The sequence below is a fragment of the Cricetulus griseus genome, chromosome 4 (assembly GCF_003668045.3).
Source record: "Cricetulus griseus strain 17A/GY chromosome 4, alternate assembly CriGri-PICRH-1.0, whole genome shotgun sequence".
NCBI lineage: Eukaryota > Metazoa > Chordata > Mammalia > Rodentia > Cricetidae > Cricetulus > Cricetulus griseus.
Window position 1 is genome coordinate 171,039,249 of NC_048597.1, and position 25,093 is coordinate 171,064,341.

The following is a 25,093-nucleotide window of genomic DNA, read 5'->3' on the forward strand; positions in this document are numbered from 1 at the left end:
GGCATCACCTACGAGAGAGCCTCTAGCTTGCCAGGAAGGGATTGTCTAGATTAGGTTAACTGAAGACCCTGCCTAGATATGGGTGTACCATTCCCTGGGCTTGAGTCCTGGACTGCATTTAAAAAAGAGAAGGCAAGCAGAATGAGAGCATTTGCTGTTCTGTTTGTCCTGAGTATGGATACAATGTGATCAGCTGCTTCAAACTCCTGCCTTGACTTCCCCAACATGATAGACTGTACCCCACAGATTATAAAGCAAAATAAACCCTGCCTTGAGTTGCTTTGTAAGAGTGTTTTATCATGGCAACGGAAAAAATAACTAATACACAAAGATGTTTGGACCTAGTTTTTCATATTTTTTTATTTTTTTATTTTTTATTTTATTAGTTCAAATTAGGAACAAGCTTGCTTCAGATGTCAATCCCTTCTCCCTCTCCCTATCCTCCCCCTAGTTTTTCATATTTTAAAATGTGAAAAATTATTATTTTTGCTGGCTTGAAAATTGAGTGGACCACTCATTTATTTTAAACAGTATTTTGATTTCTGATAAATGCTTTTAGTGTTTCATTTTATTTTTATGTAGTCCTGGAGCCCCAGCCCCCACCATACCCCTTAGGGGGTTGATTTTCATAAATATTTCATTCTTGATTAATTTTCGATCATTTTTCACTTCCATTGTGACTTGTATTTTATCTACTTTGTAAATGTTCTTAAAATGGAGAGTTTTTTTTAGTCATTCTGTTAAGTGCATTCAAGTTTAATTTGTTGTGATTTGGATAAAGAGACAAATGGAACAAAGATCATTTAGCATTTATTGAAGCTATCATATTTTCATAAATGTTCTAGATATTTGAAAATGAAGTCTTCCTTTCCTTGCTTCCTTCCCTCTTTTCTGCCTTCCTCTTTTTCTCAGACACAGAGTTTTCTACACAGCCAAACTGGATTATCCTGCCTCAGCCTCCTGAGTCCTGGGATTTTAAGTATGTACCACCACACCTGGGTATTTTCTCCTTTGTTGAGTGTGTTTTCTAGATTATATCATATGTTCTAATTTCATTTCTGTTGCCATGATGAAAATACCCTGGCAAAATGTACCTTAAGGGACTGTAAAAGCTTGTTTTAAAAAAGTTTGTTTAAAACAAGCTTTTACAGTCCAGCAGAAGACAGAAAACACATGTCACGAATTGAAAATAGCTGGTCATATCACATTCACGGGCAGCAGAGGAGAGAAATAAATGAATGCATACATGTTTACTTGCTTGCTTGGACTTGGCTCAGTTTCTCCACTCTTATAATTGCCCAGAGAATGGTGCCGCCAACAGTGGGCTTGGTCTTCCATATCAATTAACTTAATTATCTAACCTCCTAAAGATCAACCCACTGTAGAAAATTCCTCCATGTAACTCTCTTGTCTGGTAATTCAAGGTTGTATCAAGTTGGCAATTAAAGCTAGCAATCACATTGTGAGATACAGGTGTATCCAGCCTTGCCAGACCTGAATCCAGCTTTTTATGTAGGTGTTAACTCAGGCCCTAATGATTCTATGCCAACCACTTTACCAACTGAGCCATCACACCAGATCTCATTTTTTTCATCTGAGTCCTGTGTAGTCCAGAGTATTCTTAAACTTGCTATGGAGTAAAGATTATTTTAAATTCTTGATCTTCCTACATTAGCTTCCTGAGGGCTGGGATTACAAACATGAGCTACCATGCTAGAATTCTACTGAATTTTTATTCCAGTGCCTATTTTTTGTTGTTTTTTGTTTTGTTTGTTTTGTTTTTCGAGACAGTTTCTCTGTGTAGCTTTGGAGCCTATCCTGGCACTCCCTCTGGAGACCAGGCTGGCCTCGAACTCACAGAGATCCACCTGCCTCTGCCTCCCGAGTGCTGGGATTAAAGGCATGAGCCACCACCACCCGGCAAGTTTGCACTCTTTTATGAGCTCATTATAATTTAATCTAAAGTTTTTGTCATATGTACCCTCGAATTACTACAGTGGAATGAATTAGTACTCTATTGTTGACTGTTAGGTTTTTGTAACATTTCTTTGGAATTCCTACATAAAGGCAATTTTTGAAAAAAAAAAAAGGTATTTTCCAGGTCTTGGTGACACACACCTTTAATTCAAGCACTCAGGAGGCAGAGACAGGCAGATCTCTGAGTTCAAGGCCAGCCTGGTCTAAAGAGCAAGTTCCAAGGCAGCCAGGCTACACAGAAAAACCCCGTCTGGAAAAGCCAAAAGTAAATAGTAAATAAATAAATAAATAAATAAATAAGGTTTTGAGCTGGAGTGATGGTTCAGTAGTTAAAAGAACTTGCTGGTGAGTCACCTCAAGTCCAACACCAGCTGTCACCTCAAACCCAACCAGCTGTCACCTCAAGCCCAACACCAGCAGTCACCTCAAGTTCATTGCCAGTGGTCACTTCATGGGTGAGTCAATGCCATTCCATCCCAGAGTAAGGAGAATACACCACCAGAAGGCCCTACCAGCATCCTGCCTGAAGCCCACATTTAAACCAACAAAGTGATGCCCTCATTCCAACTCTGCCTATACTTTGACCTTAAGGACTTCAAGTATCCCCCTGAGGGCCATTAAATGGTCCATTTTGGTTGTTGCCAGGACTCTTGACATATACTGGCTCTAGCCCATCTTGAGGTCTCGCAAATGCCTCTAGTGCTTCCTGTTAAAGAAGCTAGAAACAAGGATGACTCATAGTTGACATGTCTTTTGGGGGGAGGTTGGGTTTTTTTTTTTTTTTTTTTTTTGAAACTGGATCTTCCTATATAGTCCTGTTGGCCTGATACTATATACACCAAAGATGACCTAGAATTCATGGCTATCCTGCTACTTCCTACTCCCACAGGCTGGGATACATTCTTTTAGAACTTATTTATTATTGAATTGAAACTAGGCTTCCTATGTGTATCCTAGGATGCCGTCCTCTTGAGTATAAGAGCCTCCTAGAATCATGTGATGAGTAGGATCATCTAACTTGACTTCAAACCTGAGACTTCATCCACTCTAGCTTGTGCCTCCCTGCCAGCTGTATGTAATTCGGCTCCAGCAGCACCTACCTGATCTTATGATGGAAGGAGTTCCCACAGAATTTACAGCATTCCATGTACAAAGATATAAGGCTGTCTTCTTTGGTGTTAAATTGAGACTTTGTGGTATGTCTGTGTGGTGGTTTGATCAGGAATGGCCTCCATTGGCTCATATTTGACTGTTTGGTCATTAAAGAGGCACTACTAGGAGGTGTGGCCTTTTCAGAGTAGGTGTGAGTTTGTTGGACAAACTGTGTTACAAGAGTTGCCATAGGGGGAGGGCCTAGGCCCTACCCCAAATGACTGGACAGATTTTGATGGGAGGGAGAAGGAAATTAGATCATTTCTAATTTAAATAAAATGTATAAAATCTTTTCTATTTAAATAAAATATATATAATTGTTTCCAATTTAAATAAAATTTATGAAGAAAAAAAGAACTTGCTGGTTTTTACAGAAGACCTGGGCTTATTTCCCAGCATCCACATGGTTGCTAACAATCATCTATAACTCCAGTCCCAGAGGATCTGATGTCTTCTGGCTTTCACCAGCACCACGTAGAACATGGTACAGAGACATACATGTAGACAAAACACCCATACACATAAAATAAAAACAATTGAATCTTTTGAAAATAAAATAAAATAGGGTCTCACATAGCTCAGTGTACTCTGGAACCAACTATGTAGCTGAAAAGACCTTAATACTGTTGTGTACACCTACTTAGTGTTGGGACCATAGGTGTGTGCCAACCATACTTGGCTTATCAGGTGCTGGGAATTGAACTTAGGGTGTCAGGCATGCTAGGCAAGCGTCCTACCAACTGAGCCATGTCCTCAGCTCCTGTAGGCATGTTTTTTTTGGGGGGGTGTTGTTATTGTTTGTTTATTTTCCCCTTAACTCAACCTGAATGATTTAGTGTCTCCTTATTTTGGCCAAAGATGCTCTGTCTAAAGTTAGGTTCGTTTGTACGAGTCCTCCCCTCTAGTTCCACCCATCTCCAAGGGTGTGTGTTCCCATGTGTGACTGCAGGCATATGGAGGCAACAAGACAACATTGAGCATGCATCTCTAAGTGTTCATTTCTGCACGTCTCAGACTAGCTGACCTAGTAGAAACTTCTGAGATATTGCCTGCTGCAACTCCCATCCCCTGTAGGAGCCTGCGATTAGAGACCTGTTCTGCCATGTCCTGTGCTACTATGTCCAGCTTTAAGTCAGTTCTTAGGCTCCAAACTCAAGTCTTCACACTGTGCAGTAAACACTTCACCCAAACCTCCAAAGCCTTCAAGTTGGGTTTTTTCTTTTCTTTCCTTTCTTCCTCCCTCCCTCTGTCTCTCCCTTCCTTCCTTGTTTTTTTTTTTTTTTCCAAGACAGGGTTTTACATTGTAACAGCCTTGGCTGTCCTGGAACTTGCTCTGTAGGCCAGTCTGACCTTGAACTCACAGAGATCTGCCTGCCTCTGCCTCCTGAGTGCTGGGATTAAAGGCATGAGCCACCACTACTTGACATTTGGTCTTCTGATACAGTGCTTTAGGTTTCTTGTTCTGTTGTGCTATTAAAGAACATTACAGGAGCAGTTAATGATAGGCTGCTTGGCTATTGTATTTGCAGCCTTCTGTCCCTTTAGGCCCAAGTTCCTAATAAATTATAGCTCTAGTCAGTGCTTGGCTGCTGCTTGTTCAGCCTCTTTTTGAGTTAAAGCAGTGGACCTAACTTAATCCATCTTGAGAGTATGCTGAGCCCCTTCACTCCACAGGAGCCTCCTTCCTCCTCACTGTGGATTTAGGGAACATTAAGTCTAGCAGTTAGCTTAAACTCTGGTTTGTGTTTTATTTGTTGTTGATGATGATATTTCTGGTGTCTAAGTAGTTCGTCTTGTTTTGATGGGGACTCTCTTCCCTCTTCCCTTTCATCTATTACAAAATGAATAGGGCAATTTATTACCCAATTTGGCTGAAAATACAGTTAGTCTTTTTTAAAGGAACTTTTTAAAAAAGTGTGTGTGTGTGTGTGTGTGTGTGTGTGTGTGTGTGTGTGTGTGTGTACCAGTGTCCATGTATGCCAGAAGAGGGTGTTGTATCCCCTGACACTGAAGTTATAGACAGCTGATTGCTGCCAGATATGGGTGCTGGGAACCAAACTAAGGGGCTCTGACAAAGTAGCCAGCTCTCTTACTCACCGAGCCCTCTCTCCAGTACCACTTTAAGGAATTCTTTACAACCAAAGAAAGAGAAAGAACATCCAGACACAGTTTCTAGAGGGGCAATCAAAGTGGGAAATGTCTATAACTACTACTCCCTGATAGCTACACCCTGTACTCTTTCTTAGTCTTCATATTTCACTCTCACTCAGACTTAAAACCTTCTCCCCGAATTTAAAACATCTGTTCCTAGCCAGTCAATGGTGGCACATGCCTTTAAACCCAGCAATATGCCAGGCAGAGGATGGCAGATCTCTGTGAGTTAGAGGCCAGCCTGATCTACAAAGCTACACAGAGAAACCCTGACTCAAAAAATCAAAATAATAATAAAACATCTGTTCCCTGAGGAGCCATCAGTGCTCAGCATCCTCTCAATGGAGTTCAAGAAAGGTATTCAAACTAAACTGTGGGTAAAGATTTTGAACCCAAATGAGTACTTAACCAATTGACTTGCAGAGGCTGTTTATGAGTGAGTGATGGGAGGAGCTGTCTTTGACCATGTGAGTCCTCCTAGCATCAGATACTGTCCAAGGAACAGGCTGAAGGGCTTGCAGAAGGTACCAATGATGCAGCCATGATGAAGACATCCTTCCAGGAAGGGGAGATAAGCACAGAATGAACCGTTTTCTAAGTGAGGGTTCAAATGAGGTGCAGACTTAGGGGCTTGTGCTTCTGTGCCAGTGCACACACACTCATGCCCATTTGGCATGTTTGGGTATTGCTGGTCAGGGACTAGGATTATAAGAGCTATGCTGTGTTGATATCTTTCTTGCATAAATAAAGCCTGACTCGGGGTCAGAGAATGGAGTGTGTCACTAGCTAACCATAGAGGTCTGGAGGTCTGTACAGACAGATTGGAAGTGATATAGCTGGGCAGTAACAGGATATAAGCAGGGACAAACAGGAAATTGCTCTCTTCTCTGCGGAGATGCTGAGCAGTCATCATGTAGCAGGCAAAGGAGTTGCAGTTCTGGCATTCCCAGGTAAGCCAACACCATGTGAAATATCATGTCTCATGGTGCCACCAAAGGTCACATGAAGCCTGGGCTCTAGACTGCAACCTATGGCCTTGTTGGTATCCAGGGGCCATACTGTCGCTGGGGCAGTGGTAACATCCAGACACAGTGGATGCTGAGGGCCATGTAAGGGTCCACATTCCTGACATGACTGGGGTCTGTGCTGATGTTCAGGTCCTGCATTTCTTCCAAAGGTCAGATAGCCCAGGGTTAGGACTGCAACCTGAGGCCTTAGTAGTGTTCGGCAGCCCTAAGGCTGCCAGAATCATTCCCACCTGAGTGGCCATCCCTTCCACCCCGAGCCAAGATCTTGTCCTGTCGTCCGGCCGTATCATCCTAGGCTGTCTGGATCCAAGGTCCAGCTGCAGGTGGAGGTATGTGCTGATATCTGTGACCAGTGTTACCTCAGGAGGCCTTAGAAACCATGCAAGATGAAATCAGAAGACCATGCTGAGCTGGCCCTACCCTTCGCTGACCCTGAGAAAGCTGGCCTTGTCTCTTGCTGGACTCTACAGCAAGAGAGATGGCCCCACCTCTCACCATAGGAAAGGCTGAACTAACCCTGAGGGTATGCACCCAGAGAAGCTGACTCCACCCCCTCACATGAGGGGGGTTGGCCCAAACTGACCAGCTCTTGAGTTGACCCACCCTAGCATCTACCTCATCTAGGACCTGCAGGAACTCATGAGAAGACTGCTCCTGTGGAACAATACCTGCAAGATCTCCAAGACTCGGGGCGGCTATAGGGTACTAGAGGAGTTCTAGTGAGGATCCAGTGAGGATGGTGAGAAACCAGAGGCCTTGAACCAGACCAGTGACTCATTGCAATGGACATTTGCTCTCGGGCACCAAAAGAGGACATTGGATGTTCTCCATCTCCTCATCTCCACCTATCCTTTGAGGAGCCTTGTGGGTGCTGGGATTCAAATTCTAAGTCCCATGATTGTGCATCCAGCACTGCTATCTGCCGAGCCATTTCTTCAGCCCTTCATTATTTTATGATGGTCTCATATATTTTGGATGCAACACACACAAAAGACATTTCGTTAGCTTTAATGCTGCTATGGACATGATATCAGAAGGTTTCATCAAATTTGCACAATCATTTCTCACTTAGTAAGACAGCAGGGTTTATCCTTTCCTATTTCTATCACAGTTTCGTACTTGGTTGTTTCTCCAGTGTCATACTTGGGTGTTTCTCCCCTCTGATACTTGGTTGTTTCTTCTGTCTCATACTTGACTGTTTTTCCTGTTTCATACTTGGTTGTTTTTCCTGTCTCATACTTGGTTGTTTCTCCCCTCTGATACTTGGTTTTTTCTCCTTTCTCATACTTGACTGTTTTTCCTGTTTCATACTTGGTTGTTTTTCCTGTCTCATACTTGGTTGTTTCTCCCCTCTCTTACTTAGAAATTGCATCTGAGAACTTGACTTTTCAGGTGTAGTGGGTGGTGATGTTGTCTGTTTTTGTAGCCTGGACTTGTGCCATGGGATTGTATTGTCACTTTGATCAGGAGTAGGAGATTGGAAAGTTATGTAGTTGAGAAAAGAGATGATCCCTAAAGGAGAGGGAAAAACAATGAGGTAAGGCTTAACAGGCAGCTGGTCTTTTAGCTTTTAAAAATCATATTCATCATTTCATATTCTGTCTTAAAAGGTGTCTTTTCAGTAATTCCTCCTCCCACCAACATGGGTTAATTTACCCTCCAGTAACTGCTGCTTTAGACTATTCCAGTCTGGTTAGAATAAAGCTCAATTCTTCTGGATTTCAACAATGGTGCTATTGTTTTCTGTGTGCCCTTAAGCAAGTTACTTAACCCATCTACGCCTCATTCTGTGAGAGAACAAGTTACTAATTCTAGGCTTTTGATTGTCAAATCAATGCTTTCTCCATCACACTACACTGCCTCTCCACGTTAGAAACCTGCCGTGCTTCTATTTCCTCTCGATTCTACCTCCTGTTACAGAGATGACTTCCCGTTCCTCCAGAGCAGGGCGCTGACTCACCAGCACAGATATACAAGACGTCACTGCACCAATTAAGATAATAGGTCCACAGGAACTCTGACTCCATGGCACTCTGTGTATACCACTCAACCTGGGCCAGAAACAGGTTGAGGCAGAGGAGCAAGCAGACAGCTGGGACCAGAAGGAAAGATGTCACAACCTATCAGCATCTTCCATCTGCCTTGGCTGCCACCCCCAGCTCCTCTCTCTTTCATTTGCAGGGATCATATCCATGGCAAAGATCAAAAGATTAAAGACCTGGGGATTAGCCAAGATGAGATTAAGTAGGGGTCCTCCCCCTTGGTGTAAGACAGTTAAGGCATGTTCTATGCCTTGAGACAGCGCAGGGAGATGGCCACTTGGTGATGGAGAGGGAAGACCCCAGAGAAGCTTAGTTTCTTTGATTGTTTTACCTTTGGTGCGTTACCTTGCCAGTCAGTACCTGAGCAGAAGCTGAGGATGGACAACTTTAGATCCAACTCGGAGGTCAGGATTCCTTTTGCAGGGCGGCAGGAGCTGAAGAGCAAGCCAAGGCCAGTAAGCATGCAGAGGATAGAGATGATGAACAAGGCCCTGGAATATTGGAGGTAATCTGCAAGGCGAGGAAAGGCTTGGTTAGCCCAGTAAGTAACATCCTAGAGGAAAGCTTGAGAGCCAGGTATAGAGGCACACACCTGCCATCCCAACACTCAGGAGGGCTAGGGAGTTCCAGGTCAGCCTGAGCTACATAGTGAGTTCCAGGCTAGCCTTGGCTACTTAAGACCCTGTCTCAAGCAAACAAACAAACAAATGGGTATATAATTAAAGCTAGATAAAGTCTCAGATATGGGAGCAGGACAAAATAAGATGAAATGGAGTTGTCATGTGGTACCACATCTTCACTGAGTTTTCATTGTCACTTTAAATACTCAAGACACTACTCTTTTAATTTTGTTTTTATTGTTTTATGTGTATGAGTGTTCTGTCTCCATGGATGCCTGTCCACCACAGGTGCACACAGTGTGCATGGAGGCCAGAAGAGGGTGTCAGATCCCCCTGGAACTGGTTGTAAACTACCATGTAGGTGCCAGGAATCTAACCCAGGTCCTCTGGAAGAGCAACAAGTGCTCTTAACCACTGACTCATCTCTCCAGCACCACCTACTGCTGCTTTTTTTTTCCTGTTTTTCAAGACATAGTTTCTCTGTGACTTTGGAGGCTGTACTGGAACTAGTTCTAGTAGACCAGGCTGGCCTCGAACTCACAGAGATCTGCCTGCCTCTGCCTCTGGAGTGCTGGGATTAAAGGCGTGTTATCACATCCAGCCTTTCTAAACACAGTTAAGCCTAGAAATCCAAGTCCAGTGTCCAAGCAACCTAGAAAAAAGAAGTTGTGTATCAAGATTATTTTAATTTGTCGGTAATGGTGGCACATGCTTTCGATCCCAGTACTTGGGAGGCAGATGTAAGCAGATCTTCATGAGTTCGAGGCCAGCCTGGTCTATATTATCAGTTCCAGGACAGACAGAGCTACATAGTTGAGGCCCTGTCTCAAAACAAACAAAAAAGATTACTTCAGTTTTATCCAGATGAGGTAGTACAACACAGGTAATACCAGCATTTAGGATGTACAGGCAAGAAGATCCCAAGCTCTAGGTTGTCCTCAACTACATAGTCAGCTGAAGGCCAGGTAAGGCTTTAAATTTTTTTAAATTTAAAATTTAAAATCTTTAAAATTAAAAAAAAGCATGCTAAACAAAACAAAGATTTTTTTTTTTAGAAAACGATCTACCTCATAAATTTCATTTTGTTCTCTATATCCTGTCCTTTATGATAAAAAATAATCATTTCCAGCCGGGTATTGGTGGCACACGCCTTTAATCCCAGCACTCAGGAGGCAGAGGCAGTCGGATCTCTGTGAGTCTGAGTCCAGCCTGGTCTACAGTGAGAGTTCCAGGACAGCTAGGGCTGTTACACAGAGAAACCCTGTCTCAAAAGAACAAAAACAAAAAAATAAATAAATAAAAGTAAAAATAATCATTTCCATCTATGGAAATCATAAGCCTGACCACAGAGGTGAATTACTTTGAGGCCTCCAATAAGTTAGCCACTCGAAAAAGAAAATAACTTAAAGGTAGAGTATATCCTAAAGGCTTGGTCACCGAGAATAAGTCCATGTAACCTTGAGAGAGACCCATCAGCCCAGATGGTTCTGAATGAAGCCCTGTGACCTTTTACAGTGTTTAGCTCTCAATACCCCAACCAGTCCTTGTCTGCAGCAGGGAACTTGATCCAAATTGGAGCTTGATTATTATGCTTGGAAATGTGGATTTCCTCCTCTGCATATGTGAACTAATGAGCTGTAAGGCTAAGCTTGGATATCACTTTTTTGGCACCAACACACTAATAAACAGGAAAACCTGGACTGTGGAGATAAAACAAAACATAAACAAAGATGAGTGTCAACTGGACATTAGAGAGCCAGAGTGACTCCATAGCATGGTTTTCTTTGTCTGAGAGCCCAGTCTTGAGTCCCTTCACACCCTCTGCACTTCCTGCCCTTGGCAGTTTATGACATTCTTATCTTTAAAAAAGTTCACCCTTACGTTTACACTAGTTCACATGATTCTGGTGTGTGTGTGTGTGTGTGTGTGTGTGTGTGTGTGTGTGTGTGTGTGTAGGTCGGGGCAGCAAGATGGCTCACTGGGTAAAGGCATTTGATGCCAAGCCTAAAAACCTGAATGGCAGCCGGGTGGTGGTGGTGCACACCTTTAATCCCAGAACCTGGGAGGCAGAGGCAGGTGGATCTCTGTGTGTTCCATGCCAGCCTGGGCTACAGAGTGAGTTCCAGGACAGCCACAGCTCTCACACAGAGAAACCCTGTCTCAAAACAAAACAAAACAAAACAAAACAAAACAAAACAAGGCAAAACACAAAAACTGACTTGGATCCCTGCAACCCATGGGGTGGAAGGCGAAAAACCAACTCTGGAAAGTTGTGCTCTGTCTTCCACAAATGTGCCATGGCATATGCATACTCACATATACACAAAAATAGATAAATGTGTAGCACATATATGTTCACACACACACACATACAAACACACAAACACACACACACACACACACACACACACACACACACACGAGTGGTGTTTGAAGCGGGTCCGGCTATGTTACCAAGGCTGGTCTCAAACTCATAATCTTCCTCCAACTCGAAGGGATGAGATTACAGGTACATGCTATCATGCTTACCATATTTTTCCCCTGAGAAAGATCACAGGTCATTTTTCTTTTTGAGACAGAGTTCTGTGTAGCTCACGTTTTCTAAAACTGCCTTCTGAGTGCTAGGGTTATAACCAGGTGCCACCACAGCCCGCTAATGCTTTGCATAAACCTTGCACATGCTAGGCAAGCATGCTGCCTACTTAACCACACCACAGCAGTTTACATTTTGAGGGCGGCGAGACAGGGTAGCTCTTGCGGTCCTGGAACTTACTATGTAGACCAACCAGGCTGGCCTCAAACTTGCAGAGATCCTCCTGCCTCTGCCTTCCTAGTGCTGGGATTAAACTGCATCGCTCTGGCTGGCACCCTCCATTTTAATTTTTTCTTTCATAACTGGATACTGGTGATACCTTCCTGCTGCATCAACTAGCAGACACATTCACAATCTGAGTTTAATATTCAGAGGATGAAGGCACACTGGCTGAGAGTTCTCTTTAACATACAAAGTGCACAGTCACTTGCCCCATACAGGGAATATGCCCTCCTATTCATCTCTCAATCTTCCCCAACTTCACCCCTCTGTTCCTGAAAAACTACATGGATCCTTGCAGCTTCACGGGAGCAAGCAGAGCTTGACTTCACAGAGTCTAACCTTCTCGATTAACCAATTCTACTCACAAGAATCTTAAGCCACAAATTACACAGCCCAATGAAACACTTAAGAGTTAAAACATCTGTATTTGGTTAACTTCATTTGCTTTTGTCTTTTAATCCATCAAACAAACAAACAAATCAAAGTAAACCAAAACCAAAGGTCCTAATACTGAATTCAAACCTTCACCTCCTATAGATCCAAAATTCTTTCTACTTTTCCAAGAGATTTACTTTCAATTTTTTTATCTGTGTATAAGTGAGTGTATGCCACAGTTTGGGTGTAGTGTTGTAGAGAGGGTCAGATCCCCTGCAGCTAGAGTAACTGGCAGCAGTGAGCCATCTGACACAGGTTCTAGGAACCATAACCCGAATCCTCTGAAAGAGTAAGCCCAAGCTTTTAACCACTTAGCCATAGCTCCAGTGCTGATTTTGAAACAGCATCTTATTAGTTGTCTTGGATGGACTAGAATTTGCTATGTAGACCAGTACTGGGATTAAAGGTGAGTGCCACTACATACCACCCTAATTCAAACCACTTTTTTTTTCTTTTTGAGACAGGGTCTCACTTTATTGCTCTGTCATGGAATTCACTATGTAGACCAAGCTGGCCTTGAACTCACAGACATCCTCCTAACTCTGCCTCCTGGGTACTGGGATTTAAAGCATTTGCCACTATGGCCCATCTTTAATTCAAATTTTTAAAGCAAGACTCTGTGTGTGTGTGTGTGTGTGTGTGTGTGTGTGTGTGTGTGTGTGTGTGTGTTGCTGGGGGCAGATCCCAGGGCCTTGTATATGGCAGATGAGTACTCTACTAGCGAACTTCATCCCAGCTCTGATTCAGCTTTTGAAGGGCAGCAAGCTTAACTGTCAAAGTGTCAAAACTCGTAGGACCTCTGATACAAAAGGGCCCACCTGTATATGTCAATAAGAAGCCTTGATCTAGAAAGAAGAATAGTCTAGATAAAAAGGACACCCAAGTATCAACCGTGTGGGTCACCTGTATCCAAATCTATGCCCAAGCTTACACAGTAGCATCTTATAAATGTCAAAAGAATACCACCAGCTTATTATCATTTGGGACAGGAATCAACCTGGGCTCAGAGAGAGGACATATACAGGATGCCAGAAGAAAGGCCAGTCACATTCACAACTTGTCTCAGATCCAAAAATCTTGAAGGAAGAAGAAAGGCAAAAGCACAATGTGACAGAAAGCTCGGGAACCATGGGGCCTGTGGCATTGACTTTAGTGGCACTCACAGGGTGGCTTGGGTGTGTGGCTCCAGCACAGCTCATGGTTGCATAAGGTCCACAGTCCTGCGTTGAGCTCAAGGCCATTGTTGGTCACCAGGAACTGCACCCAGCTCAGTGGGGACGTGCAGATCAGCAGCAGGAGGCTAAAGCCAGAGAGGCTGCCACTGAACATCCGGGTGTAGAGGTATGCCTGATCCACATACTGTTGCCGCTTCTGGGCTGATATCGATTGCTTGTTGGTAGGAAGGGTAGGCTACAAGGATGAGGGAAACAGTGCCGGAGAAGCTAGCACCAGATTCTCAAAGTCTACTAACACTCTCTACCTCAATATCCCCATGTTGGCTTGATTTGTACACCTGTTTCCTTACCTCTTGTTTAATGTCAACATTTCTAAGATGGTCTTTTCTGTCTAGCTCTGTCCTCACATCAAGTCCCCTTCCTTTCCTACCCCCTGACCTTCTGTCTCCTCACCCTTTGGTATTTCCGGTTCCCTTTTACTTTGGAGACCTCAGGACTGTAGAAGGTCAAGGTTTGTTCCTTCCTCTCCATCTTGGCAGCCAGTTTACTTTCTAACTGTCATGGAATTTGTCTCAACGCCTCCTCACACAAGGCCTGAAGAATCCTTGGTACAGGGCCTGAATCTCTTTAATTTTTTTTTCATTCTTACCACACCAGAAAGAAATCAACTCACTCTCTCTCTCTCTCTCTCTCTCTCTCTCTCTCTCTCTCTCTCTCTCTCACACACACACACACACACACACACACACACACATACACATACACACAGAGAGACAGACAGAGACAGAGAGACAAAAAGAGACACACAGAGAAAGGTGTTCCCTACTTCTCCAATTTTATTAAACAAATTTACACATATATTCTCTGAAGTTGTGTGTCAGGCTTCATGCCAGCCCCTAAAATATGAAGATGAAGACACAGTTCTCAGAATAAATTTTAAAAGTGTAACTCCAATTTCAATTTTTTGTTTGTTTGTTTTGGTTTGCTTTGGTTTGGTTTTCCAGAAAGGGTCTCTTTGTGGCTTTGGAGACTGTCCTGGAACTAGCTCTTGTAGACCAGGCTGGTCTCGAATTCACAGAGATCTGCCTGCCTCTGCCTCCCCAGTGCTGGGATTAAAGGCATGTGCCACCACCGCCTGGCTCTAATTTCAATTTTTGTGATTATAATTACAAGACTATGAATGTGTCAGTAGCCAGTAGCCAACATAATTCATGCTTTTGCCAGAACTCTAAAAGAGCCTCCATATATCTATGAATCTGTCAGTCATGGCCCTTTGTGTAGCATCCTTTTTCTCCCTTCCTCACTCTGGTTCCCTCTTTTATTTTGATTAATTTAAAATTTTTATTAGTGTGAGTCTGTGTTTTCGTGTATGTATGAAAGGTGTTTTGGGGCATGCATGTAGTGGAGAGTCCATTCTTTCCTTATACCTTTGTATGTGTTCTGGGAATCTATCTTGGGTCACAGGGCTTGAATTAAGTGCTTTGCTCACTGAGTCACACCGTTGTCCTCTCGTTCCCTCTTTTCATTATCTCTGTGCATATAAGGACACTCTCCTGCTGACACATGGTTGGAAGGACCCACTGTAATGCCAAGATCCATTGCCCTGGACACTAAAAGCAGATTTGCTGCAAGTGACCACTCTCTAAGATGCTGCAGTGGTGCTAGGCTCTACATGATCATGAAGACTTTCCCTGGCCCACCTCAATCCACTGATAACCTAGTGACATTCGTTTCCTTTTTAAACAACTGTCTACATCTGATCCTAAAGCTTAACTCCTAAGAACTCAAAAAATCAAAGATGCAGTGCAGAGGGCATTCTGTTCTTCAGACTGTTTGTGTCAAATCAATACTCTGTACACATCACCAGCTCTTACTTTGTACACATAAAGCACTGGTCCCTAAATCTGGTCTGAGTCTAGATGCCTGATTATTATAAGTTTCTTCTAGCACACCCTCTTCCCAACTCCCATGACCTGTTGAAGCCTGTTCTGTATTTTGGCTGGTGAGAACCACTAGCTCTATACTAGTTCATGTCTATGTTGTAGCATGCAGATGTCCTGGTGTGTGAGTGGTGTATTTGTATGTGACATGTATCCACATGTGTGTAACTGTGTGTATGTATGGAAGCCATAGGTTGACATTAGTTGTCTTCCTCAGTCACACACACCTTACTTTCTTTTTCTCTCTTTAAACCTGGAGCTTGCCAATATGGCTAGACTAGCCACTAAGGCCCAGGGAGTCTAGTATCTCTACCTCCCCAGCATTGGGGTTACAGATGCATGCCACTGCTCCAGGCTTTGTGTGTGAGTATTGGGTATTGAACTCAGGTCTTCTTGCTTGTGTGACAAACCCTTCCTCTAAGGTTTTGTTTATTTTTATGTTTAATGATATCTGTACGTGTGTTCAGGAAGCCATGAACATCCTCAGGTGCCAAGGCACTAGTGGTGTGACTCTACCAGGTATAAAATAAAGATTACAACTAAGTGTGCTGGCTCACATCTATAATTTCAGCTCTGAGGAGTCATAGAGAGGAGGATCACCCATGAGTTTGAAGCCAGTCTGGGCTACAGAGTAAGTTCCAGGCCAGCCTGATAAAGAATGAGATGCTGTCTAAGAATAAAAAACAATACAAAAAACCCACAACTGATGGTAAAACCCTATTGCTGAAGACACCACATACTTTGGTTGTAGGACATAGAACACAAAGAAATCAGTCAGGACCTGACCTTGAAACGTCCTTTCTGCTGCCTAGTTTTCATAGAGCCAGCAAGTACTTTTCAGGCTGCTGGTGGAGAAAAGACATCAACAATCTTACCCAGCACTGGATCCTGGTAAGGTCCAGGTAATGTACGAGATCAACTCTCCTCTGCTGTTTCTTCAAGCTTGCTTGAATATAGTCTTGGCACAGGCCACATTGAGACAGATGAAATACTAATATTGGTGGAAAAACTGTTACCCTGGGATCCCTTCAGTACTGGCATTGACTAAGCACACCACCAAACAGATGATGTTGATGTAATGTGGGATATCTGGCCATTTGTTAACAGTGACTGATTTCTTGAATAATGTAACACTCTAGCCATTAAAGGAACAGGTTGGCACCATCCAATCTTCAGACTTACTCTCAGCACTACCCCAAAGGGTAGGACACTGTGACTAGCTGGGAACTTGCTAGGGTCTATGATGGGTATAACAAAACAAGAATGTAAATCTGTTGGCTGTGATGACAGGCAGTGGTGGCACACGCCTTTAGTCCCAGCACTCAGGAGGCAGGCAGATCTCTGTGAGTTCGAGGCCAGCCTGGTCTACAAGAGCTAATTCCAGGACATCCTCCAAAGCCAGAGAAACCTTGACTCGAGAAAACAAAACAACAACAACAAAAATCTTTTGGCTGTGTATGTTGTTATTTAGTATACATTTAAGCTACTGTCATTGTTTTGAAAAGCAGTTTTGTTAGAAGAAAATATGGAGTAACATCTTTTTTTACTCTGAAAAGGCCAATGCTTGAAAAAAAAACAGTTAAAAAATAAGCTGCAAAGAAATATTTTGCAAATGGGATTACCTTCAAATAAAGAGCTTTTGTTCATCAGATAACAATATTGGCAGAGTATACAGGCAGTCTATAGAGTAGATAGGTGACTTACAATATGCATATGTAGCTAAGGACTTACTGTTAGGATGTGTAAAGAGTTCTTTAGGGCTGAAGAGACTGATCAGCAGTTAAGAGTGCATACTGTTCCTGCAGAGGATTGCTGTTCAGGTCCCAGCACTTACTCACAACTACCTGTAACTCCAGCTCCAGGGAACCCAACACACTCTTCTGGACTCCACAGGTACCTGCACACACATGCACATGCACACAGACACAAATGAGTAAGTCTTTAAGAAAAATAAGATTTCTTTTACCAAGCATCATGGTGGCACGTGTCTTTAATAACAGCACTCAGGAGGCAGAGGCAGGCAGATCTATGAGTCTGAAGTCAGCCTGGTCTATATGATGAGTTCTAAGCCAGCCAAGGAAACATACAGAAACTGGACTGGTAAGAAGAAGGCTCAGTTAATGAAGTGCCTGCTATGAAAGCTTGAGGACCTGAGTTTGGATCCCAGCACTCACATACAAAAAGCCAGGTTTGGTGGCATCTCCTTGTAATCACAGCAGGGGTGAAGCAGAAAAAAGAAGATCCCTGGGGCTCACAGGGCTGGCAACCCAGCCTACTATGCAAGCTACAAGACAGAGAGAGAGCCTGATTCTTTAAAAAAGGCCGGTGCCAACAGAACAGCACTTGCAGTTGACCCCTGACCTCCAGGGGCATGTGGATACATATGAATGTACACCTGCACACACAGGGGCACAGAAGAATTTATGTCTAGGCTTTAGATAATTTCAATGATTTTCCTGTGCTGGGGCTTGGGTCCTAAATTTAGGAATAAGGTTATTCTGGGGGGAAAAGCTGTTGGTTCCTGTATGGTTGAATTGGTAAGTTGAGGCTCTTCCTTTCTACACACATTATTGTGATGATTGAATTTTAAAAATGCATATGACTTCTATAATACAGAAGTGAGACCAGGCAGAGTTGGCACGAACCTTTAATCCCAGCACTTGGAAGGCAGAGGCAGGTGGATCTCTTGAGTTTGAGGCCAGCCTGGTCTACAAGAGCTATCCAGAATAGCTAAGGCTACCGAGAGAAACTAAGTCTCAAAAAAAAAAAAAAAAAGAATGGACAATTAACACCACTCTCCATATCTCCTTTTAAGGGATCCTGTTCTCATTCACATCTCCTCAAGGGTGGGGTTGTTTGTCTCTTTGTTTGAGACAGGGTATCATATAGTCCCGGCCAGCATTGAACATGCTACACAGCAAAGGATGAACTTAAATTTCTTTTAAAATATTTTAAATTTTTTAAAATTTATGTGTCTATCTGTATGAGTGTATACCACATGTGTGCAGGTGTCTGCAGAAGCCAGAAAACGGTATTGGGTCACCTGGAACTGGGGTTTCGAGCATCTTACAACCACCTGATGTAGGTGCAGGGAACTGAACTTGCATCCTCCAGAAAAGCAGCAAGTGCTCTCAATCCCTAAGCCACTGACCTTGAATTTCTGCTCCTCCTTCCTCTATTTCTCAAATGGCAAGACTGTAGGCATGTGCTATCAGATCATTTATGGAGCTCTGAGGATCAAACCCAGGGCTTGCACACTCTAGGCAAACTTTCTGCCAACTCATCCCCATCTCTGCTTTAGTTTGAGACAGGGCCAGGTTGGCTTCTAATCCCTGGTCCTATCAGCTCTGCCTCTCAAGCTCTCTTTCCAGGGGAAGGATGCATAAGAGCATTTTTCTGTGCCACCCCCATGAGAGAAAGGTCTAAGAGGGGGAACTATCTAAATAGAAACTTTTAAAAAGGAGGAGAGGGGAACTAGGGACCAGGCTCGGAGGGGTAGAGTGCCTGCTGTGTAAGCATGGGGACCTGAGTCTGGATCACAGCACCAACATTAAAAAGCTTGGCATGGCCACTTGTGTCTGTAACCTCAGCACTGGGGAAGCAGAGGCAAGTGGTCCCCTGAGCTCACTCACTGTTAGGTTGAGCTTGATTAATCCAGCCAGGCTCATCAAGAGAGCTTGTCTCAAGAAGAAAGTGAAGAGCAATTAAGAGCCAGACATGAACCTCTGGATTTACACACCTGTAGGTATGCATCATACACAGAGAAAATTGTGCTAAACAAAAATGGAATCCAAGAGAAATATTCTAACGGCAGATGGAGTTGGTGATGATGAAGTTCAACAGTACAGTACTTGCCTATCATGCACAGGCCCTCAGTTTGATTTCCAACACTGAAAACAAAAGCAAAACAGCACTTCAAACAAAAGTAACTTTTACTTTCTTTCTTTCTTTGGTTTCTTGAGACAAGGTTTCTCTGTTAAATAGTTCTGGTTGCCCTGCAACTCACTTTGTAGACCAAGCTGGCCCTGAACTTAGAGAGATCTGCTTGCCTCTGCCTCCCAAGTGTTGGAATTAAAGGTGTATGCCACCACCTCCTAGCCCAGAAGTAACTTTTTAAAAAATGGATTATATTCTTTATTTTTATTTTATGTACATTGGTGTTTTGCCTGCATGCATTTTTGTGTAAGCGTGTCTGGTTCTCTGGAACTGGGATTACAGATAGCTCAGGTAGCTGTGAGCTGTCATGTGGGTGCTGGGAATTGAACTTAGATCCTGGGAAAATGCAGTCAGTGCTCTTAATTGCTAAGTCATCTCTCCAGACCCCCAAGAAGTGACTCTTTAACTGTACTTTTAACACACACACACACACACACACACACACACACACACACACACACTCACCATCAGTGAAATGTGCTATTTGGAATTTTTTTATTGTGTGTGTGTGTGTGTGTGTGTGTGTGTGTGTGTGTGTGTGTGTGTGTATGAGTCTCTATATCCACCACATCCACCATGTGAGTCCCAGGTTTCAACTCAGCAGCCAGTACCTTTACCATTGAGCCACCTTACCACAGTAATATGTCACTACTTTTCTAAAGTCAAATGGTAGGGGATGTTCACAGGACAGATAGTCACATGGATGTGTGCTGTAGGTTTCTAGTCTCTGGGGCTAGGCTGTTAGTCAAGGAAGGAAGATAAAATGTGAGAACACAGATAGGAAGAATGAGCGGAAGGAAAAAAGTAATGGACAAAGCTTCCTGGACAAGTTAGGAAACTCCAGTGAGCTGAACGATTTCCTACAATCAGTTCTGTGTTTTTGTTTCAGTGTTGTCATTCCTTCTCTTGGAGTAGGGGTGAGATGGCTCTTGCCGTTGGTTGAGTGCAGTGCCCACTGCACAGGAAATGCTAGCAATGTTTTCCTCGTGCCATTCATGTGAGTGTGAAAACAAGTGCAGTTCCCCAAACAAAAGAACAAAAACCTCAATCAGCTCAAATCTGAAAAGCCAAGTGGTGTGGTGCAGGCCTGAAATTTCAGTACTGAGGGTCCTGAGGCAGGAGGATGTAGCATGAGTTCTAATAGGTTTTAATAATAAAAACTTGGAGTCAGCTATCTGGGTATGAAAGCTGAAAGTTCACAGAAGCAAAGTGGCCAAACACTAGATAGTTCTTACCTCTACCAATCTCAGACCAAAATGGCATTCCTTGTCCTCACACTGCCTCCTCAGACTTGTCCATCTCTATGAATCCTCAGACTGCATTTCTCTCTCTCTCTTGTCTCCTCCTGCCTTATACTCCTCTCTCCACCCACCCATATTACTCCCATCTCCACCTCCTGATGCTGGGATTAAAGGTGTGTACCACCACTGCCTGGCCTCTATGGATAACTAGTGTGGCTAGCTCTGCACTCTGATCTTCAGGCAAGCTTTATTTGTTAGATCATAAACAAAATGTTACCACAGGAGGCTTTCATATTTCATGCCAGCCTTGGCTTATATAGTAAGGTAAGAGCCTCTGATTAAAAATGAAGGAGGAAGGGAGAGAAAAGGACTGAATAAATGCCTCAGAAATTTAAGAGCAATGTCTGCTCTTTCAGAAGACCTGAGCTGGGCTCCCAGCATCCATGTTGTGTGGCTCAAAACTGCATGTAACTCCAGTTCCAGGGGATCCAACTCCCTCTTCTGGCCTCCAAGGGCACTTGCAGTCACATGCGCATAAACACATAAATTTTTTAAATTTAATGTTTAAAAAGAGATAAGAAAGAAAGACAAAAGAAACATGGAATTAAATTATATAGGTGGCACTTATTTTTATTTTTTCTTAAAAATAAGGGGTATTGACAGGTATGCTATGATAGTACACACGTTTAATCCCAACACTGGGGAGACAGGGGCAGGTGGAACTTTATGAGTTCAAGGCCAGCCTTCTCTATTTAGTGAGTTTCAGTCCAGCTAGAGCTACATAATAAGACTGTCTCTCAAAACAAACAAAAAATAAAAACACAAAACAAAAATTAAACAATTAAAAACAAAAATGAAGGTTTTTCCTTTTTTGATTCACAGTTGGTATTTCACAGTATCTCATGATCCAAGAACCATCTGTACATATGAAAAAGTTTCCATCTAGTATCTAGTACAGGACAAGAAAATAGAGGTTTAAATCAAACTGCTTAGGCACATTTTTTTAACAGAATAGAACTTCAGAGCTTGGAGACATTTTGTATATATTTTAACCCATTATTATACAGATGAAGAAACTAGGACTTTCGGTGTGTGTGTGTGTGTGTGTGTGTGTGTGTGTGTGTGTGTGTGTGTGTGTATGTGTGTGTACCTGTGAGTGCAGGTGCATATGAGGTCAGAGGTGTCAGATATCCCTGGATCTGGAGTTACAGGGGGTTTTTGAGCTACCAAGCATGGGTGCTGGGAATCAAACCTGGGTCCTCTGCAAGGGCAAGTCTTAATCACCAAGCCATCTCTCCAGCCCTGAGTGTTTAAGAAACCTGACATGTGAATTCATAGGAAGAATGAATAGTAATGCAGGTCTGCTCTACTAACTTGCCTTATCACTAACACTGTAATTTGTTAATTTCACAATCAGTCATTTTGCTATTGGAACTTTTCTTTGTAAGTGCCTGTAACCAACTTCTAACTAAGCCAAAATTTTAATCAGTGGAAAGGTGCAATCAGGTAGAAAATACATGAGTAGAGCTGCTTGTCCACTTGATCTTTAAAGGAAACATCTGAGCCAGGCCACAACAGCACCTCACAATCCCAATGGCCACCACCAGCAGAAACATAAAATCAAATAAGGTTGTCCAAGCTAGTCCTCCTGAGTCACAGCACTAATCACCTCCGTGCTGCCATCTGGCAGCAGGAGTAGCAAAGGTCTAATTAGTCAGGGTGATGGCCATGCAGTTTCAGCTATGTTGCCATTAAAAAGCACAGAGTTATTTCAAGACCAACTGGCTGAGATTGGTCTTACACACACTGTTAAATCAGATTCTTTTTTGAAGATCTTTTTGAATACCCAATGATGAATAACCAGTAACTCAAAGAAGACAACTACTCCCATTTTTCTGCTTAGAAAAATAATGTTTTCAAACATGGGAAATGGAACTCTCTTCGTGTACCTTAGCATGGTCTCTGGGCTGCCTGAGAGGTAGTGCCTAGTCCTTCCAAATTTACAGAATTCAGCTGCCAAGGCAGATCTCCAAGATGAATCTTACAAGACCCCAAGCATCTCTGGATTCCCGAAAAGGGGGTCATTACTCCAGTTGTGTTTTTTGATTGTCAAAAGTGTTAACATCTAGACTGGGGAGATGGCTCAGTTTTTAAATGCCTGCTGAGCAAGCCTGAAGAATAGAGCTCAGATCCCCAGAACCCATGTAAATGTTGGGTGGTTATGGTGGTTCACCTGAAAGCCCAACTTCAGAAGGTTGAAATAAGGGATCCGTAGAGCAAATTGGTTAGTGAGACTAGCCATATTGATGACTTCTGAGTTTGACTGGAGAGACCCTGCCTCGGTGAGTAAGGTGGAAGGGAGATCAAAGATGATTCTAGACTTTATCTTCTGACTCCCACATCCATGCACACACACACCCATGTGCTCACTCACATGCACACTGAGAGAGCCTTGCTCAGCCATTATTGGTCATCATAGAAAGAAATGTCTGTTGAGACAGCCTGTCTTCCAAGTTTGTCTGTCTTGCCTGGGCACACAGTTTCATGTTGCTCCCTATAGTTACAACAATTTCTTCATTCCCAAGCCCCTCATCCCAACCCTGTAAAGGCTCGAAGACAGCTTTTTAACCTGGCAGACCCCTCAATTTCTCTCATTGTCAGCATTAATAAACACAGCCCTATCTGTTGAAAATCAGACACATGGTCTCTTTTTGCCTTCTGACTATTCTGCCTCAGAAGTCTAAACACACAGCTGGGAAGTGGTGGCACATGCCTTTAATCCCAGCACTTGGGAGGCAGAGGCAGGTGGATCTCTGAATTTGAGGCCAGCTACAAGAGCTAGTTCCAGGACAGCCTTCAAAGCTACACAGAGAAACCCTGTCTCAAAAAAGCAAGAAAGCAAGAAAGCAAGCAAGCAAGCAAGCAAGCAAGCAAGCAAGCAAGCAAGAAAGAAAGAAAGAAAGAAAGAAAGAAAGAAAGAAAGAAAGAAATCTAAACATTTACATAAACACACAGTGGTGGGGTGGGGGGTGTTTTATTAATAGTCTGGCGTGGTGAAACAGGCCTGTCAACCCAGCATTCAGGAGGCTGAGCTGTTATATATCAACAGTCTCAGAAAACAAGCCACCATGTGTGGTAGCACATGCCTTAGATCTCTGTGGGTTCATGGCCTATATAGCAAGTTCCAGGCCAGCCAAGGCTATATAGTGAGACTCTGTCTCAAAATAATGAAACAAATAAATAAACAAGCAAAAAAATTTACCAGTAGTACTTAAGCTTAAGAGCCAATTTGATGCAAAGGATTATGCAATATATTATGAGTATGTAAGGATGGTTGAAATATAGTCACGTGCTTCTTGATGCACGAGGGAGGAGGGACTGAACATATACATACATCATTATATGTGATTAGCTTCAGGAAAAGATATAGTTAGAATCAGACTATGAAATTACAGCAAAGAGACTGAATCTGACTGGGGAAGTGAAGGTAGATTTGCTTTACTTTTGGGGGACAGTGGGATATCCAGGTACCAACCAGGGAGCAAACGGTCCTGAAGCTAGAAAATCAGGGGAAGTCAGATGGAGGGGACCATTATGCATTTTGTACAACACTGGAGTCAGGTGAGAACAGTGTCACAAGGAAGCTAAAGTAGCCTGTGGACAAAGGGAAATGGACCAGAAGTTCATTTCTGGTTTTTGTTCCAGGGAGGAACAAAAGAAAGCGAAATGACCGTGGCTAGGTCTTTGATTTCTGTTCTTTTTGAAGATTTTTTTTTCTTTTCTGCATTGCCATGCATATCCCTTCCAGAGACTAATGTTTTCTAGAAATGACATGAAATTCTTTTCCTTGATGTACTAGCTAGTTTTTGGTTGTTGTTGTTGTTGTTTGGGGGGATTGTTTTTGTCAACTTTATGCAAGCAAGGGTCACCTTGGAAGACAGAAGGTCAATTAAGAAAACTCCATTAGATTGGCCAGTAGGCAAGTCTGTGGGACATTATCTTGTTAATGATTTATGTGAAAGGACACAGTTCACTGTCGGCAGTTCCACCCCTAGGCAGGTGGTACTGGGTTCTATAAAAAAAACAGTCTGAGCAAGCCATGGCGCACAAACCAGTAAGCAGTGTTCTTTAATGATCTCTGCATCTCCTGCCTCCAGTTCTGCCCTGACTTCCTCTAGGCATAGCCTGTGACATGGAAGTTTTAGCAAGTCTGGCATTGGTGGCGCACAATTTTAATCCCAGCACTCAGAAGACAGAGGCAGGTGGATCTCTGTGATTTCAAGGCCAGTCTGGTCTACAGAGAGAGTTCCAGGACAGGTTCCAAATCAATACAGAGAAACCCCGTCTAAAACAAAAACAAAAACAAAAATAAAAAAGAAAGCAAGTTTTAGCAAAATAAACCTTTCTTCCTCAAGTTGCTTTTGGTCTTGGTGTTTACCACAGAAATAGAAAGCAAACTAGGGGCCAGGCCGTGGTGGTGCATGCCTTTAGTCCCAGAATCCGGGAGGCAGAGGAAGGTGGATCTCTGTGAGTTCGAGGCCAGATCTAGTCTGAAGAGTAAGTTCCAGGACAGCCAAGGCT

General features: G+C 43.1%; 1 protein-coding gene across 1 annotated transcript; it reads right to left on the minus strand.

The window, feature by feature from the left end:
* Positions 1-7,300: 7,300 nt before the first annotated feature.
* Positions 7,301-13,926, minus strand: Tmem202 (transmembrane protein 202). Its single transcript, XM_027415122.2, has 5 exons — positions 13,849-13,926; positions 13,384-13,630; positions 8,711-8,860; positions 8,269-8,400; positions 7,301-7,820 (listed from the first exon to the last, which is right to left on the minus strand). The coding sequence occupies exons 1-5, from the start codon at positions 13,924-13,926 to the stop codon at positions 7,414-7,416; spliced, it is 1,014 nt and encodes a 337-aa protein (XP_027270923.1). The 3' UTR covers positions 7,301-7,413.
* Between the last annotated feature and the right edge of the window lie 11,167 nt (positions 13,927-25,093).

Excerpts from the sequence above, each read along its gene's own strand:
- Tmem202 (XM_027415122.2), bottom strand. The coding sequence starts at position 13,926 with ATGGAGAGGAAGGAACAAACCTTGACCTTCTACAGTCCTGAGGTCTCC. Across the intron at positions 13,631-13,848 it reads GGAACCGGAAATACCAAAGG|CCTACCCTTCCTACCAACAA; the intron begins GTGAGGAGACAG and ends TCATCCTTGTAG. Across the intron at positions 7,821-8,268 it reads CGTCTTGTATATCTGTGCTG|GGATCATCTCTTTTCTCAAC; the intron begins GTGAGTCAGCGC and ends CCTCTCCTTTAG.